The 19095-nt window shown below is 43.8% G+C and overlaps 2 protein-coding genes across 3 annotated transcripts in view; one reads left to right on the top strand and one right to left on the bottom strand.

The window, feature by feature from the left end:
• nr3c2 (nuclear receptor subfamily 3, group C, member 2) overlaps positions 1–9391 on the bottom strand; it is a 35351-nt gene extending 25960 nt beyond the window's left edge. The window contains exons 1-2 of one of the 2 annotated variants that reach the window (XM_049720220.2): positions 8882–9391; positions 6245–7933 (exon numbers count right to left, since the gene is read on the bottom strand). In XM_049720220.2, the coding sequence (XP_049576177.1) occupies positions 6245–7914 (1670 nt within the window). In that variant the 5' untranslated portion in view covers positions 7915–7933; positions 8882–9391. Of the gene's footprint in view, positions 1–72; positions 2794–6244; positions 7934–8881 lie in introns of those variants that run through there. The other variant, XM_049720221.2, reaches the window with a different exon arrangement.
• Positions 1–19095, top strand: part of tma16 (translation machinery associated 16 homolog) — a 240789-nt gene that overhangs the window by 13593 nt on the left and 208101 nt on the right. The window lies entirely within an intron of this gene.

Here is a 19095-nt window from a genome sequence, read left to right as displayed (position 1 = left end):
ATAGATCAGCAGATTGAGATTTGTAGAACTACAGAAGTTAGAAAGACGGCCCTGAAACGTTTAGCCGCTCACCATCTCTGGCCGCCGTCCAACGTAAACATTGCGTCGATAAGCTTATCCACCTGGGCAAGAATCTAGTTCAACTCAGGAAAACCGGTTCTCCCGTGACGGAGGGCCCTGGAGCCACAAGATTTGCATGCGGTGCAACGCTCGGCAGGCGACTCGTAACTGAAGCGCCTCATGCCTGCTTGTCTCTGTGATCACACCAAACGTGAGCTTTAATTTTTCCCCTGAGACAAGAAAAAGGGCAAGGCGGGCGAAGCAAGATGATGCCATGATTAAATATTTAGGCCGAGGGGGATTATGTAACATTGAACTTTAGTGAGACATTCCTTTCGAAGCTTGGCGAGCTGAAAAATCCCATTTAGGATTTCTTTGCTCGCCCTCCTGTCAGATTCTCCGAAGCGTCAAATGTTTATTATTCATAAATAATCCTGCTCGGGGGGGAATTTAAGAGTGGATTCAAAGTTAGCATCAAAGTTAGCATGTTGCAGCCATGGCTAAAATTTGACATTTGAAAATTTCAGTTTCATTTAGCATTATAAAATTTGCCAGACATTTCTATTGCAGGCATTACCCAAGGTGTTTGTCTAGACAGCTAGCTAAATGCTTAGCATACTCGTCTGCCTCAGGCATATGCTAAGCTAGTGTTTATAAGAACTCCATTGCAAATATTTGTATGTGTATTTTAAGCAGCGGGAGATCCTGAACGATCTCTTTTCTGTCGCCAGCTGATATGACGCAAATTCACCTCCAAGGCGTCAGTGGTACAGGTGGACCAGAAACCTCCCCATCTAATTTGTTAGCTAAAATACGCCCGCTGGCCGAGTATACGTAATATTAGCGTGCGTGACTACGATTACTCTCGTAATTAATCTCATCAAAGGGATTTTGGTTTCTCACAAAAGATATTGACTGCGCTGCGTTCAAGACCCAAAACCTCGATAGCGAAGCAGCCAGCAGGCATTTGGAAGTTTGTGTGAAGCGGCGAAAACAAAAAGCAGGAACTGGGCAGTGTTGCTAATTACCTTGAAAAAGTAACCTAATTACTTTGTTGATTCATTGAATTTGGATGAAGTATCGGATCCTGGTATCAGAGCACTCTTAAATACCCCACAACTTGAAAATAGGCCTTTTATCTGCCCCCTACTTGGTATTAAAGCTCGCTAATTCCTTGTTTCCCACTAAGACATTCCAAAAGTCCCTCAAAAGTTTGGCGGGGTCACTGAAGCTCAATCAAATCCAATTTTGGCTGGTGATTCAAAGAAAGGCCGCCTGCTGCGAGCTTGGGTGTGTTGGGGAGAGTCCGGACTACCTTTTGATTTGCCTTTAATTGCAACGGTTTCTTGCAGATTGCAATGGCACGATGAGTCATTTTGTGATCTCATGCTTAACCGCTGTGTCAGTAAAGCAAAACCTGGAGCTGCCATCTGATCCTCAGACGCCTCTTTTTTTTTTTTTTTAAACCTGCTGGGTCAGTGTGTCATGCCGGCTGCCTTTAAAGTCATTCTCCATAAAACCATTTAGCAGGTCGCTAGCTACGTATAAATAAATGATATCTAATGTGTAGTTTTTGCAATTTTTCTTTCAATGATTTGCCTCAAACCAAAAAAAAAAAAGATTAGCTGCTCTGTAAGAAACCATCACGCTTTATTTCAATAAGCCTTAAAAAATAATAATACTGGGTTTGTTGTGTGCTCCATTTCCACGAGTCACATGACATGACAAAATACTGAAAACGTTTAAAAAGACAATGACTTCATTTGTCTGTGACTCGAGTCAACTTTATGTCTAGCGCACTTCAAAAAAACAAAACAAAACCGCAGCTCTAAGTGGTATGATGTACATAATAAATCAACTAATAAAACCAGCAACCCAATAAAATAACTAATAAATCCACTAAAATAAAAAAGACAATATTGTATTAGATCACCATTTCCTTTTTGTAATTGCTTCTCTGTGTTACTTTGTATTATTGAACCGCCAAATCATTCTTCAAAACACGTTTTTTCTTATTGATGCTAACATTAGCTAGCTTACTAGCTTAGCCCGTTAAAAAAAAATCGTTAAAGAAGCACATAATCAAAGGCGCCAAAAAGCCAATCTAGGTTGGTGCCATTAAGGACGCCTTGGATTATTAATTCACACAAACATCTCATTTATTTTATTTTTGTCACCACAAATGACTACCTACTGTTTATTCAGGTATTTTAATGGCGCTAATTGAATGTCATCATGAGCTAATGACACTTTGAATGGGCGTGACATTTCCGTGGAACCATTTTACCCAAAGTGGCGTCCCAAGGCGAAAACAGTGACAGGGCGACGCCAAGTCAAGAATTAAATGCTAAACAATGATCGGAGGTGTGGTCAATCACACAGGACTTTTATTTTTATGTCAAAAGCAGATTGAATGATGGATTCGTTTTCTCTAAAACAATACCCAAACGGCGCCAAGCTGGCGCAACCACAAAAACATTAACTGTAATTTGATGAGCTGTCACACAAGTGTGAACGGTAAATTGTCGAAATAATTTGTGAAGGAATGGGTTAAAAACGATCAACCGTTCTTTGCACACTTGTGGCATTGTTTTCCACGCTTGAATGAGTCTTGGTAAAAAGTTTCTGCCATTCTTTCGTCGGAACATACCAAAGATATTCAACACCGCACAAGAATATGACTTTAGTTTTGATTTAACCACAAATAATAAATAAATACATCTTAAAAAATTGATGCACTCACATATTAAATAAAAACTGATTTTTTTAATTGAAATCGGTTTTCGTTAGTATTACTGAAAACATTTATATTATTATTATTTAGAATTATTGAGTAGAAGTAACCTTGTTTTTAGAATTTCTCAAACAAAAAAAAACTTGAAAACAACAAAACAGAGCAAAAGCAGCACCAGCCTGTCAACAATCATTTTCATCCTTTTATGTAGGAAAGCAGTGACTTGAAAGTCAATAAACGCATTTCACGTCACCAAAGTGGGCCGAGGGGGTTAAAAGTGCAACTCTGGCTCCGAACTGGCATGAAAAGCTGGTCCTCTTGTCACTGGGCCGTATTTTTAGGGAGAGGTTCAAGGGAGGACAAGCATTCACACATGCTGGGAGAAGCCCACACGCCCCCCCGGCCCCTTCCGAGCACACCCCAGCCAACAGCGTCACACTTTTATTGGGGTCCGGCCTGCGTTGTGTGAATGTTAACGTGACTTCTTCTTTTAGCTTTCAGTATGTGCACAATGGTGGCAGCTATAGTAGCACTCACTCCAAAAAAACAAAATTTAAATCTCGTGTTACAAGCTGCAATTGGGTGACCTCGTAAAAAAAACTTATTTTACTCTATACGTATATTTTTATAAATGACAATTATTACCTGATGAATGAAACAACTTGAAGTTTTTTTTTTTTTTTTTTTTGTAGCTCTGCAACAACAAAAATTTCGACATCAATGACAATGGCGCCGTACGGCTCCCAACACGTGAACGATTTTGAATATTGCCAGAAGGGGAATGATTCATTTGTTCAGTAGTTTGCCTAGCCAATGGGAAATGCGTCACGACTGGGGAAGAAAAAAAACATCTTTTCATTCCATAAAGAGTCTTCAATGCGACAAGCGTCGGGCTTTCGTTGAGCCTGACCGGACCGGCGCGCTAACTATTCATGAGCTCTAGGTGAACGCTTCCATAGAGGGAGGACCGGAGGCGGGACGGGGTTGAGGCGTGGTGGGTCGGCGGGGAATAACCTCATTCTTGCTTGCAGCCAGAGTGATTTATTCATGTGCTCGCCCCAACGCAGAACAAGACATCTTCAGAATATTTTTGCTCACTCTGGGAAAAAGATACTGGAAAAAGTCTACCAATGTCTCTCTTATGAATGGTAGCGACTTGCGTAAAACAGAGTCTATAGAATAAATGGGAACCCGGCGTGCAACAGGTGAATGGCAAAAAAAAAAAAAAGATGCCTTTGGTCCATCATTTTAATTCATGTGATTGGATTTATCACGTCCCCGGTGTTCCTCAAGGCTCTGTCTTTAGCCCACCAAAGTATTAGGTGTTCCTCAAGGCTCTGTCTTAAGCCCACCAAAGTATTATTCTAATATAAAATGAAAATAATTCAACACCTTACTTTCTCAGTATTTCAAAATAAGTTTCGGCCAAACCTTAAGTGTCTATACCAAATGACTCTGATTAGTTTCGTTTTACCGCCTTGCACATGAATCTAAAGCAATTTAATTGACTTTCATTTTACTTTAATGAAGAAAAAAAAACGACAATTAAAAACAAAAGAAATAAAAAGAAAACTTAATTCTATTACAATTGTCATAAACATAACCCGGTGAGGATAAATTTGTTGCAAATAACAAGCACTACAGAAATATTACGCCATAAAAACAACGGGCAGGAGGCCACAATGCATCGGGAGTCGGCTCGTGCACGCGCAAGCTTTAATTGGCAATTTAGTATCCAGCTGTGTCTGGATTCATCAAATCATTTGCATCCATTGATTTAGCGGAGGAACATACAATTAAAGGCTCATTAAGACGCTCTCTGGAGTACGCCTTTTCGGCCGCTTCGTAGAACATTGAGCGTTGGACGGCGTCCAGTGCGAGTCGTTCGACTTGCTTGTCGGCGACATCGATACTTCCATCTTAATACAAAGTGGGCGTCTTTGAAATACGCGCCATTCAAGTCATGTAAACTTGATTTTACAGCGTGTGATATTAACGTCAAACAAGAGAAAAATCCTCCTCTCCTGGGGATGGCGAGTTAAAACGCAAAGAATGCTCAGATGAAAAGCCATCTTTAATTAAAACCACTTTGAGCGGAAACCAATAGTGAAGGAGAGGAACAAGGGGAGCCAGGGGATTTTTGCTGTTATCCAAAGCTCTCTGCGGATCAAAGTTTGTAGGGATGTTGAATGGTTATGTAATTTTTTTTTTTCATTCCTAGGAAATATAAGGCCTTGAATACAGTAGCGAAAATTTCTCTGTCTGCTCGGAGCATGTAGGCCAACTCGTTTACTGACGTCGTGTCTGCCAGCAAGGCTAAGCTGGATGTCATTAGAACTTAATGTGGCAGTGATCCTGTCAGCGTGGATACGAGCCAAAGTACGAACCTTGGAATTTGCGCCTAAAATGGCTACTTCAAAACCAAAATGGCTAACTTCAATTTTGACCATGGCAACCGGAAAGGTTTTGATAAATATGTCCGCCCAATTTTATATTATCAGCAAAACTGGGGTCAGGGTTCAAAAGTGACTTTTTTTCCAATTAAGCTTCATTTGTGAGTTTGTCAAAGAATTCACCAAATGCCTCAAATCAAAATGGCCGCCTAGCTGTTTAGTTTTGAGCTCCAGACTTTTTTGTCAATCCCTGTAACGGCAGACATGCCAGCCCAATTTCGTGTTCATCGGTGACACTTTAGTGAACCAAAACTATAGTCCAAGTATTCCACCAAAAATTAAATTCATCAAAATATTGGAAATACAGCTTTGCCGTAGCGCTTGTTGCTATTGAGTTGTTTAGAGTGGTTTCCTTTGGCCTGTTTGCCCAGTTCCACAATACACTCCAACCCCTGAGCACTCGTAATTGTTTATTTCGTCAGTCTGGCAATAAAAGCTCGTCATCAATCATTCATAATTCATGACGCTGCTGACACGCTGGCCCATTAAACCGCATTTTTTGCTCCCAGTGAGCGCCGCTGTGCTAAAGCTGCCGTACAGTAGAACAACACACAGTACAGTCAAGTGCGCGTCGTTGCTTTCATTTCATTTTTAGCCTGCTATTCTCTAAAGTGCCTGGTGTAATGACACCTCATGACTACTACAAAGCGCCCTGCTTGCTGCAAATACAGTCCAGATTCTCCATATAAGGCCAGGGAACTTAATTCGTTTGTATCAAGTCAATCAAGTCAAATTTTTCGTAGTCAAAATACAAAAGAAATTAATGTCATCAGAATAAAGTTGTAATTGAATTTTTTTCATCTGAACAAAAAGTTTTTAACGTGAAAAAAGTAATTTTATGTGAATTAAGTCAAAATATGACAAAAACAGTCAAAATTTTTGATTGGAAAATGTCTGAAAAACTTACATGATAATATTATCATCATCATGCAAGAGCAAGACCACCCAAAAATTGTTCCCCCGTAAGTTCAACCAAAAGCTTTAATCCATCGCTTACCTCGCCATGCCGTCACCGATGCAGTTCTGACCCGGGTATCCGTCGCCCCGGGCTGACAGCGAGCCCTGCGGCATGCCCGGCCGCGACTTCCACGACTCCATTAACGCCGCCACAGGCGAAATGAGATTCAACAAAGGGTTGGACTGGTCCCGGGCGTCGTGCCGCCCGAACGACATTGTTCCCTGCGTGCCGATCTGGTAATGGAATGAGTGTCCGCTGGAATTAACTCCAACAATGGCCGAGGTGGGCACGCCGTTGCTCTCGTGGTAGTAGTCGCTCTCGTTGGATTCTTGCTTGACCCCTTTGGACAGTACGTCGTTGGCGAACACGTCGGGGTCATAGTTCCCGTTGAGAGACACCGGGGGTCCTAAGATTCCGGAGAGGCTGTATTCGTCAATGTTATTCCGCAGGGACAAGTAGGTGGTCTCGGCCGCGGGGAAGAGGCCGAGCGGCGGCGACTGTCGGCCGTAGGACTGCGGGTTCATGCACCCGGCGTTTTTGTCAGGTTCGTTTTTGATTTGCGTGATAAACGGCACACCGGAGGTGTTGCATTTGGAGCCCCCCGAGCACATGCTCCGAAAATCAGTCCCTGGTTCGTTCTTGATGAACTTCACCATGCCCATCTGGTCCAAACCCACGTTGAACACCTCGCCGTCCACCATCTCCACCTTGGGGAACTCAAAGGGCTTGAAGTCCGGCTCGTCGGTCAGACCCGCCCTTTCGGGGCTACGGGTGTCGCCACGCGCCAAACCCAATTCACCGGTAGGACTGGACGCCAGGAAGCCTCCCGAAGAAGGGTTCTGCGGGCTTCCTATGGCCATGGCCGGACTGCAGGCGGGGGGCCGGACCGCGTTGGGGCTGGAGACGGATGACCTGACGCTGCAGGATGGCGGGGACCTCACGCTAGTCATACTCCGCGGGCTGGACATGGGGGACCTCATGAGGGGCGGCGAACATACCGTGCTGGACTCCACGGGGCTGCACGCCGACAAATTCCGCCGCCTGACTCCGGCTAGGGCCGGGTGGCTTACGGGCGAGCACGCTGGGCCGAAGCCCACCGGGGGGCTGGTGGTGGTGGATGACACCATGTTGTTGCCGCCCCCCGGGCTGGGAGTTTGGGGACTGCCGGACAGCGATGAGGCCAGCAAGGAAGCGGAGCTCACCGGGACACCGGCGGTGCCGTCCCCACCGGTTGACTGCGGGAACGGAAACCCTTTCAGCTTGGGGCTCTTGGCGGTAATGCACTGGCTTTCCTCAAGAGTCCGCCCGCATACCGGGTACGGCATTTTTCCAGGGCTGGCCGAGCCCCCGTGCTGACCGAAGGCAAAGTCCGCCTCCCTGGCAGCGTTCATGTAAAGCCCCATGGACTCTGCCACGGTTTTGGAAAGCTCCTTGGAGTCCATTTCCGTCTTAGGGCCATGGAGGGAGCTGTTGCCGATGTGCGGTAGGCCCAAGTGCTGGTTCGGCCCGGGACGAAGCAACGGCTGCTCCGGCTTCTTGCCGCCACCCTCTTTGGGGTCGGTGACGTTGGCAATGTCCATCAGAACATCGCCTCCGCCCAGGCTGGAGTCCTCGGGGGCACAGCAGAACTCCATGGTACCGGGGATCTGAGACCACCTGTTCTCCGCGTCGCTTCCCTCAAAGAGACTTTGGTATCGTTTGGTCTCCATCGCTGTCTCATGGAGTCACCTGAAAAAAATAACATGAATACAGGAATGCTTTTTGGAGAAATCATATGAGATAAATTTATCATTACTATATTTTATTCATATTGTCGGATGGAAACGTTCATGAACGTTCTCCTGTTTGCACTTATCGGTCAAAGAAACTTATTCAACTGCGCCTCTAGAGGTCACAGCAGTATTGCACTCTCTATTCAAAGACGCAATCAATCATTGGTGATGAATTGTCATGCTACAAAGGCACGCCTCCAGTCATCCTTGACTTTTTCAAATGTATATTAATGCAAATATTTGTTTGATTTCTGTACTTTGTAGCCTAATAAACAGCTTGACAGGTGGTAGGTGCCTCGCAAGAGTTAACGAGTCGACGTGACGTCTCCTGGGCGACAGTAAAAAGCCAGCCCCAGGCCGCGCTCCTATTGGACGAACGCACCGAAAGGTCACGCGTTGATTGGCTCGCAGCGCCTGTCCATCAAAAAGTTGCAAGCCTCGGCGGCCAAAACAGTGCTGCGACACAAAGTTGGAACGCTTTGTTTTGGTTCCGAAAGCAAGACATACACGCGCGTTACGTGTAGAAACAGCTCAAAATAACAGTCAAAGGTGCGATTGGATATTTTTAGGTTAAAAGCCGTCGCGGCACGTGCATGACGAGTACACACCCCCTTTTCAAAAATAAATTCGAGCTGCGTGTTTTTGTATAAATACTATAAATGCCATTTTTTATTACACATCCGTCATTGTGAACGGTTGGGTTGGACGAGCTTGACAGGCGCGGGTGCATGAAAATAAATATAATAGCAATAAGACATTAAACTTGCAGCACACTGGTGTTTTTTTGTTTTTTATAAAATGCCGGGCGTCATTAAAAAAGTTATTAAACACCTTTGAAGCTACTCCACGCATGTACTAATCGTTCAAAAATATTGCCTTCTTATTTTTGGGCTGTTTTGCTCACCTTAAAGACGACATTCGGTGGGTGCTTGTCAGGTGTTTGCATCCAGAAGAGCGTCAAGAAAAGCAAATAGAAAAACTAAATGATGAGAATCATCATAAAAAGGAGTCACGACAGAGAGCGTGGTGCATAGTTGCGCCAGTTTTTCGTTCTGCACAGCTCGCCTTGCCTTAATAATTGGAGGGGGGAAAATCCTCAGCGAGCTTTGCAGCAAAAGCGCAAGCGGGGTAGGACAGTGTACCGCTCCGCGTACTGCTCTGCTCGCTCGCTCGCTGGAGTGGAAGTGGAAGGAGGAGGAGGAGGAGGAGGAGGAGGAGGAGGAGGAGAGGTGCGGGCTGGGAGGGAGAGAGAGAGAGAGAGAGCTGAGAAACGGAGGGTGGGGGTGCAATCGTCTCACATGGTGTCCCGAGCCAATTGCTGGATTGTCCGTCTCCATCTAATAATGAAAAGGAAGAATGATCAAAATCGGTTGCGCGTGCGCACCGTAGGTGTTTCGGTCGTCAGGCAGTATGAGGTTATCATCGGCGCTTGTCACTTTGGCTTTATGTCTTATCGTCGCGAGTGCGTCACGTAACCTTGCCCTTACTTTGTGGAAACTCCTTTAGCGAGCCATGTGCTGCACCAGCCTCCACCAGGTGGCGCGCTACCGCTTTTGCAACTTCTCCCAAACCTGAATTAGTACAGATTATTCCCTCATCTGATTTAGAAATATAATACTAATAATATGCATTTTAGGCAAAGAAAAAAAGCGTCAAACAAGATAACGATGCTTCATTCAGGATGAGTGGTTCTACTTTTTGTCTGAAAGCTCAGCTGCTGGAAGGCCTCATTGGAGAGGGGGGGGGGGGGGGGGGGCACAGGTGAACTGGAGCGTGTTAACTCTCAGACAAGCGCCCTCCCTCATCGACCCCACATTGCAAGACGTCTGCAGGAGGCAGTCATGAATTTGCAACGTGACGAGGACCGAAGAGCAGAATGGAGGATGTACGTTAAAGTACACTTGCACTAACTCCAACTTAATTGCTCATCTTTTTTTCATGAATGGAGAAGTCCATTCATTCCTTTTGTGTCCTCTTTAGCGTTGGTCAAATACTTGCTGTATTTTTGCAGGCCTGTTTTTCAACCTGGTGGGGCACTGCCCCTAAATCCAAATCAATCAGCCGTAAACAGATCCAAGCAAGTATAAAACAAAAGTTTTGCGTTGACACAGTCACCTTAAGATGCCCCGTTCGAGGACGTCTAAACGCTCAATGAAATGTGTCAACTCGCTTCCGCCCATACTACGCAACGCGCCACCTGGGGTTTGTACAACCACCCCGCCCCGCCCGCCCGCCACACGGGTTACGGGCTGCTTAATGGAATAACATGTTTACCCCGCCGGAGACATACATACATATTCAGTGGGAACACTGGCTTTACAGCTTGCCGCCAGACTCTGGATCAGACCATTAACATGCGGGGAATTATCACTAAATAATAACGTTCGACATAACTGTGTCAAGTCGGTTAGAAATTGATATTTTGGCTTGTAAACATGATTTCTGTGGCGCACATTTAGATGCTAACGTGCTGAAAATTTTAAAAAATAGGAATGTTGCCAAATACAAATTAGAGGTACGGACATGCCATGTTAATTTCTGATGAGGAATTAACATAACAATTTGAGCGAATGCTAACTTTATTATACAGAAACTACATTTTACAAAATGTGATTGTATATATATTTTTTAAATCTATGAGGCAATTTCGAGTCACAACTTTCACAAATAAGCACATCCAGGGTTCTAATTTGGTAGCAAGTAGTTTCGGAGGAATTTGCTAAGGTGTTGGTTTCCAACCACTGGTGTGCGGCCCACAACTGGACCGCAGGCCATTTTCTTTCTTTTTTTCCAATTCTCTTCAGGAGATGCTATTATGTGGGTTTTGGGGTTACATCCGAGTCACCCTACCGTATAACGTGTTTGCAATTTCCAAGAGTTATTTTTTTTTAATCTTAGCCCACCGCCCCCAAAGGATAATATAGTCAGCAATTTCATTACGGGCGTCCCTCCTGACCAAGTTACATTTGTCACATCAATTATGCCACACTCAGCCGCACTTTGTCGCCGTGGTTTCACCTCATCTATTCGTAATCGTGAACCAACATTACTCGTACAGCTGGGTGGGTTGACTGCGAGCGCTTTCCAGTACAGCGCCGGCCGGCCGGCCGGGTATATAAATAGACCGTAAGACCCACAAGACACTTTCTGCAGACGTTAAAGCCTCGTTACACATGAAATAGTTCATTATTTCCCATCCGGCTCCCTGGAGTCCAAATAGATAACAAACAACGTCCTGTCCTGCTAATTATCAAACAACCCCCCCCCCTCACCCCCCGCTTTCTCATGTGCGCCACCTTGTGTCCGATATTAAACTGTATTTTTGTGCACTTCTTAGTTTCGTCGGCTGCTGAACACCCAGGGGGGGAAAAAACCTGAAATGTGACGCCTGTGTCATGATTAATTTCGCAAGTGAACAGGCTCTGCGATGTCAGTGGTAATTAGGCATCACCCATTGCATAACACACCATGTGTCCGTGTGTGCGCGCGCGCGTGCGTTCATGTGGATGAAGGGGACAAGGGAGATATGGTTCATGAACAAGAGTTTGGACTTTCCGCTCACAAGCTCAAGATTAGCTCTTGCGAAGTAAAAATGTGATCGATAGTTTTATTCTACTATAATTGCACCCTTTAAATTCTGCCTGGCAACAAGTGACCCGGGGGGGTAAAAAAATATATTGTATATACAAATTAATTAGACAATCTTCTGTTATCAAGTACGTTGCTGTTAAAGAAAAAAAAACAATCGAACATTAGTACAAATGAGGATTAAACCATGATTATTGGACAACTTCCTGAATAGTTGATCGTGTTTTTGAACGAGCTCCACGTTTAGCGGATCCACAAATCCCCTCAAAGGCAAAGTCTTGATTGTCTTGTTATATAAAAGCTTGATTTGCCCGGCTTAGATGCATCTAATTTTCAGCACTGACCCGCAGCACACCTGGCAAGCTGCGAAAAAATAACTTTCAAACTTGAAACGCAGTGATTTAACCGCAAGAGCGTTTATTAATCGGCCTAAAACAAACAATGGCCCTCGTATCAGTCAAATTAACGCAGATTGGGATTTGATGCGCGCCGCAGACAGATGGCCTAGCTCGCTTGCCCGTCTCGCTCGCCCGTGGTGGCAGCTGAGGACGAGAGCACTTCCAGAGCGGATTTCAGGGAATCTAGGCCAGCGAGAGTGGCCCGCCAGTGCTGTCATGTTGTAGCGCACACTTCTTGTTTGAGGAGGACGCCGCAACTTGTTTTGTGTGTGTGCGTGTGTGTGGAGTGTTGCAAACAAGCTTGTGGGAGAGATCAATTGCAGCTTTCCGTTTTTTTTTCTTCTTATAATCACATTTGGTGAGAGAGTTTAAGTAGGAAAGCGTACAAAAAAAAAAAGTCAGTGCATGCATTTTTTTTTTTTTTCTTCCGCAACTGAATTTTCCAGCAGCATCTGTTCCTTCACAATATTTGGGTGGGCACAAAACTTGCTTGCACCCCACAAAAAAAATAAACAGCAGCACTTGCTACAGTTAGTTTTTGCACATGAAATATGCCAAACTTGTTTTTTATCTTGGGGGGGGGCGAGCCACTGCTTTATTTATTGTTAGTTTCTTTCAGTTGGAAAAGTTGCGCCACCACTGGTCGTCATGGCAACCAAAATGTGCACCGCATTTGCATAAAACACAACTTCCCCAAAACCAAACTATTTCAATCAGACGTTAAGTGTGCCACAATTTTTTTTTTATTATTTTGACTGAATATGGGGGGAGTTTTTTTTATTAAGACACAAACTTTTTCAGTTCAAAATGTCAAATCAGCATCCTTGCTCGTGATTCAGTATAACTCGAAGCGGCAACATAAATCGCAGAGTGTAAAGTCAGTGAAACGTAAGCGCAGGTGAGATGCGAAATTGCTCGCTTTGCAAACGCCGCGTAGACATTCCCATGCAACTTTCTTTCCTCCCCACTTAGTGACTCATTATTCAGATGCCGAGCGTCCATCTGGAAAGCGGCGAGGTTTGGCCGCCGTCGCAGCGTCGCCGTCGAGGGAAAAGTGTGCGAAATTGCGAGGACTGGCGACACTTCGGCAAAAAGGTGTCAATTTGTCTGGCTTTGATGACCATTTTCTTCTCCGCCGCCACCGCCATCCTTTTTTTTTACACCAAGGAGGAAAGGGTACAGATAACTTTTAGCAGGTCGGGAACACTTTAGGGAGTGTTTTTTGTCGAAATGGGGAGAGCAGGCGAGGAAGATGGGACTAGAAATACGAAAATACTCCTTTCAGCTGTCTGTCATCTTCAAATATGACACTCACCAAGAAGACATATTTGCTCAATATTCCGTCTAAGGCTTTGACTGATTGAGTTTTTTTTTTTAGGCCGACAAAATTCCGAAAACGAAAACTTCACCGTGAAAAGCGTTTAGTTACAAAAAACTCATGCTACATAGCTAATATGCTAATGCTAGGATAATATCACCAGCGTTGTCGCAATTGGGCCACTTAGCATACTTGTGTTTACCTTCTTTTTTTGTACTTTTCGTTTTTGCCGGAAAGGCCTGGAAAATACTAAATGCGACGGGTCGTCAAGCAAATGCTGAAAAACAAAAAAACCCGCACGGCCTCCAACAACACATTCATATAATTTACAAACTGGCAAAGTTGTCGATGGAAGTGCGCGCTGAACGCCAGCAGTGTGTGTCTAAGTGTGTATGTGAATGGCCCGGAGTGCCAGACAGCACCTTCTGTTTGGATCGATGGCCATCAGCATGCTCCCCCCCCCCCTTCTCTCCCTCCCCCGCCATCTTTACACCAGTTCTGCTGTAGCCCACAAGGCTGGAGGAGGAGGAAGCCGCTCTTGCAAAAACAACTTTTTCTTTCTTTACGCTACTCATTATCTTCGGATGCTGGCGGCACGACACGTCGTAAGGGTTGGAGATTAAAACTAAGTGGGAAAAAAAAATAACACCAGCAAGCAAATAGCACAATATGGCCTTTGTAGTAGAACAAGTAAAAGAGTATTTGTGTCTTAATTAGTCCGATGGAGTAAACACGAGTGTTTACTTTCCTATAGCGCACTTTATTTAAATATCATCCCACGCTACGCGACATTTCCTTGGATTTTTATTGATCAAGGTGCAAAGTTGCTAGGAGATTTTCTGACATTCATTCCTTCATGTAGTACCACTTAAACAGTAGAAATAATATAAGAGATAAATCCCACTTTTGAGTTAAGAACTGAAAGCATAATAAGCATTTGTAAAGCATTAAGTGTCTTAAAGAAGTTGGCAGCAAAAAAACAATGAAGGGAAATTTAGTTGAGAAAGATATTCAAAGTAAATATATTTGGGTGGGCTTTAGATTGCCAATTTATTAAGATTAAATCAACACCATCCCTGCTAGTAGCAGCAAAGCAGTGCCCACCATTTGGCCTCAATACATTCACACAAAAGTAACAATGAATTTTTCAGAATCAACCAAATTGTCTAGCTTCAAAAGAGGCTAAAATCAATACAATGCACACAAAAAAAGGCCTGTGATGACTTGAAAATTAATAATTGGATTTATTTGTACATTCTAATATAATATCATATATAATATATATTATATAATATTTTTAATAATATAATTTTATGCACAAACAACACTGGGAACATTTGTTGTAATTAAAAACTAAATTGTGGTTTTAAAAAGAAATGAGTACCTCCTAAAACAAAATGAAGACATCCTAATCATGTACAGTGCTTGTTTGTTTTCAAAACGTCTCTACTGTTATTGACCGTCTCGTCCGCTACGTAATCTTGATGGAAAACGTGTGTAACTGCTAGCCGGCCCCTGGAGTTGTATTGATCCACAAGGTTTCCTGGCAACCACATATCAGAACTTGCTGTTTTTACACTCTGGATGCGAAAAGAAACAATAACAACAACAACCAGCTTGTGCCCTAACCCTAAACACTAAGCTAACCTACTTTATGCTAAGCTAAACGCTAGCTAAATACGCGCAATCAAGGTTAATTTTGCCTTTTTTCATTCCAGTTGGCTTTCTTGTTTGTGTGAATGGTTAGGTGTGGTTTAAACTTCCCTGGCTGGCCGAATGGAAATTCTGGAGACTTCTTTGGCACCGTGAATGATTTGTGGAAAACGTTTACCAGATTTCTAAAACCGTGCCCAGCAGATGATTTGATGTTGTGCGCACCAAGTAAAGAACTTTCACTGCCTGAGAATGTTTGATGTTTTGGACGCTGGGCATGTGCTAAACTTTGGTTACTTTGTTTTCATTTTTGTCTTTTTTTTTGTTTCCAATGTATGAAAGTGATTCCAGTCTCTATCTTGCTGCTTCGGGCCAATTGTTTGTGTTCCAAGTTGCGGTTTAGCAAGAATAGAGACAACTTTGTGTCTTAATTGAAATGGTTACGGTCACCATGACCTGGAGTCGAACCATACAATATTGTTGCTTTTAAGTCCTGTCTGATTCAGAAATGCAGAGGAAGCGTTAGCATATTTATTTTCATGCAGCACAGACACTTTTAAGGTTGGAGATTTACACTGGCACATCCAATCTTCCTCATGAGCCTGTGTAGGAGGACGTTTACGGTAAAGCCGATCGCAGACGTCCTCCGATGACATGACGCCGAAAGTCGTAAATCGCCTCCGACACCCGACGCTTGTCATTTGTTCTGCCACCGAGGTCGCTTTTCATCAGCTCTATTTCATTCCGGCTGTCAGTTTGATGCTGTTCTACTCCGGCGCTGCAGGTGGCGGTAAAGCGCATTGGCCCATTCCAAACTACCAGAACATTCTAGTTCCAATTGATTTGTTGTCCTGGGAACAAAACGTGTAAAAAAAAAGGGGCAAATGTACAAACGTTTAGTGTAGGACGAATAAAAGTAGGACGTGCGGAATTGTTCACCCCCTTTTCTCTCAGTGCAGCCGACTGCTGTTTAAAGCAGGATTATGATTTCGCAACCTTTAAATCAACACCGAACACCATTTAACAAACATTAAACCATTTCTCTCGGGACGTAATGACAAAAGAGTTCACTTTGCTTTTGGGGGGGGGAAATAAAGCAGCACTAAGCAATACCCGGGAACTTATATCAGCGATTAAAGCCATTTCCAAAGCTCTCCCAAAATTCATAGCTGAGTTTAGCAAAGCGCCGCCGCCGCCGCCGCTCTTGCTGCTGCTGCTGCCCGCGCTAACCTTTTGATAAGGCCCGCAGACAGTGTAAATTAAAGGCATTAAATCATGATTTGCCGGCCGCGCCGAGACATCCCCTTCACACTCGGCTGCTCGGCCCGCGCTGGTCAGAGCAGACAGGTCATCCGGCCGCGGTGACGAATGGCTTTCATCAAGGGGCCGGCGGGCTCCCGCGCCAGGGAAGCTAATATTTATCTAGCAGCAGCCCACGACGGTGGCGGGACGGGCGGCGATAGAGTTCAGGGGTGCTCGTCACAGATGAAAAGATGCCATTGAACGCTTTGCACCGGTTGAGCGCAGAAAGTTGACTGCGCTAGTTTCAGTGACGTGACGGCTAATTTCTTCTTTATCTTTAAATGTCACGTTGGGAAAAGTGAGAACAAATCACAAAAGATAAACAACCGCAGATGCGCTGGCAAGTTTTCACGAGGACTTTGCGAATGTTCGTTACAGCCCAGTTGTTAAAAGATTATTATTATTTTCGGGGCGGTCAAATTAACCATCCCGGTTACACAATAGTCATTCAAATAAATAAATAAATAAGATTCAAGAATTTTTATTCGCCATGTTCGGGCGTGCCAAACAAGGAATTTAAATAATAAATAATAATAAATAAATACTAAATAAATGAATACCTAAATAAATACCCAAATAAATACCGAAATAAATAAATAACTTTTTATGCATTTATTTTTTGTGCCTCATTTCTCTTCAATACTGTCAAAGCAGTATTTCCCATAATTACGTGCAACGTCTCTTGCTGCTAAATTTAGCCCCCCTAATTAGTAACAAATAAAGAAGTAATTAATGTTCCCGTGCCGGTCGTGAAATTGTCACCGTAGAGGAAATGTGGCAAGTCCAAAGCAGATGAATAATGGAACGTTAATGAATGGCACCTAGGTTAATGAGACATTTACAGCTGCACAACCAATGCCAGTTTTAAAAAAAAAAAAAAACGAGTAACACGTGTATGGCTAGCCTCCCATTAGGTTAGCTGTTATCTGTTAGCTTCATTCTTCAAAACTTTTGTAATTACAAAGTTTTGCAAGAATGAAAACTTCCTGAAAGTCGCTGGAGGTTTGGGAATTTGTCTTCTAAGTCGCAGTGAAATATTTATCAAGTGTATAAAACTCCTTGAATGTGGGAAGTCCTGAAAATAATTCCGAACTGTTACTTTTAACGGTTTGATCTAATTATTTTACAACACTTACATCCTGTAAATGTTGGGAGAGTAAATCTTCACAGGGTTCGGGTAAAAATCCAACTCTAAAAATGTAATTATGTCGGAAAAAACATGACGACACCGTAAAGCACAATATGCATCCGGCCCTGTGATGCATATGACACTTTATGGCCGGCGAAGACATTAAAACCATCTTTCTGCGTAATGGAGGGCAATCTGCATAATTACCAGTCAACCTGCTTTACATCAAAGCCAGATGACTGCGTTGACTCGGATCCAAAAGACCCAATTGGAGCCACCGGAGGAGGATGAGAAGTGAGTCGGCCGCCGGCCATTGTTAATTTGCGTGTCTCGGGTCATCCCGGTCGGGATTGGATTTGCGGCGTTAAATCACCAGTCCGACTTCAAGTCTTGGCAGCAGGCAACTCAGAATTAAGAATTATGCATGTGTGGTGTAGTACCGCTTTGTGCCACAATTGGCAGCACTGAGCTGCATGAGCACTACAGCTAGCTAAGACTTTTGGAGTTTAAATAACACAACTTGTATGATAAGGAAGGATTCTAGGGCTTAGCCAGGACTAAGCGGTGTGTCACGACGCCTCCGCTGTGCAGACAGGCCCAATCGGGCCATAGAATCCATCCAGCACTTAGTCTGTACTATCACCTCCACACTGCAGCAGGCTGCTCGTCGCTCACTTCACACACTCTATTACTTGAATTATTCAAATCACGCCAGGCTAAGACGCACTTCTTGGAACGGCGGCGCGGGAATTTGTTCCGAAGGTTGTTATGGGAAAAGTGCCTGAAGACAAATTAAAGTGATTTGAGGAGTCAAATGTAATTGGACATGTTGGGTTGGGTTTCTGTCGTGGATCTATCGTGTTTCCTCACGGAATACTCTTGTTTGAATCAAAAACTCAAAGCACTGATGACAATTGTGGCAGGCAATGAAAAGGTCATAAGGTTACGAAGCTCCCTCAATGCATTAAACTCAAGTGCAGAGGGTCAGAACGTGAAAAAGTCCTTCACTTCTGTCGCCTTGCGGGAGCCTGCGTCGTAGCGTTAATGCATCGCAGCGAGGAATGCAGCCGGAGACGCTCCGATTTGAAATATTCAAGCCGCTGCTCTCCGCTGTCTATTAATATTTACTTCTACAAGCTCCGCACACATTCTGCACAAACTTGGCTCGACAGCTTGCCGTTTCGTTTTGCAGACAAGATGGCGGCTAACTTTTAAAGTCGTGATGCTAAAAGATGCATTGGCATCTGTCGTTGCCCTGGTGACCCTTGTCTAGACTGTTGGTGGACACTTTTTATGCCAAAGCTAATTTTGTTGTTTGAAATATTAGCAGTCACTAATGACCTTTATGCTCTTAGCATTAGCCTTAGCGCTAACAAGATTGTTTCTGTGCATCTTCGCCTCACACTACAAAATATTTGGAATTTTTAAAATGGAGGTGTGTTAGCATTTAGCTCCTTGATTCATTAATGAATCAAAATTTGTTTGAAATGGAATATAATTAGATTGAAGGTGAATTTTAGTCATCTATAAATTGCAAAACTGAAGCAATTGTACAGCAACATGAACAAGGCTTGATATTTAAACTGCACTACCGACGGTACCTTTTATTCAATTTCATTCACCGTGACTCTATCTTATTTCAAATGCGTTGGCTTCACAACGTCGCTCTCGTGACAAAACCCTCATTTAGAAGGAATCAAATGAACAAATTCTTGCATGCCGAAAGCTTC

This window comes from Syngnathus scovelli, chromosome 5, assembly GCF_024217435.2.
Source record: "Syngnathus scovelli strain Florida chromosome 5, RoL_Ssco_1.2, whole genome shotgun sequence".
Taxonomy (NCBI): domain Eukaryota; kingdom Metazoa; phylum Chordata; class Actinopteri; order Syngnathiformes; family Syngnathidae; genus Syngnathus; species Syngnathus scovelli.
Note: the sequence above shows the minus strand (reverse complement) of the source record. Positions and strands in the feature narration are given on the sequence as shown.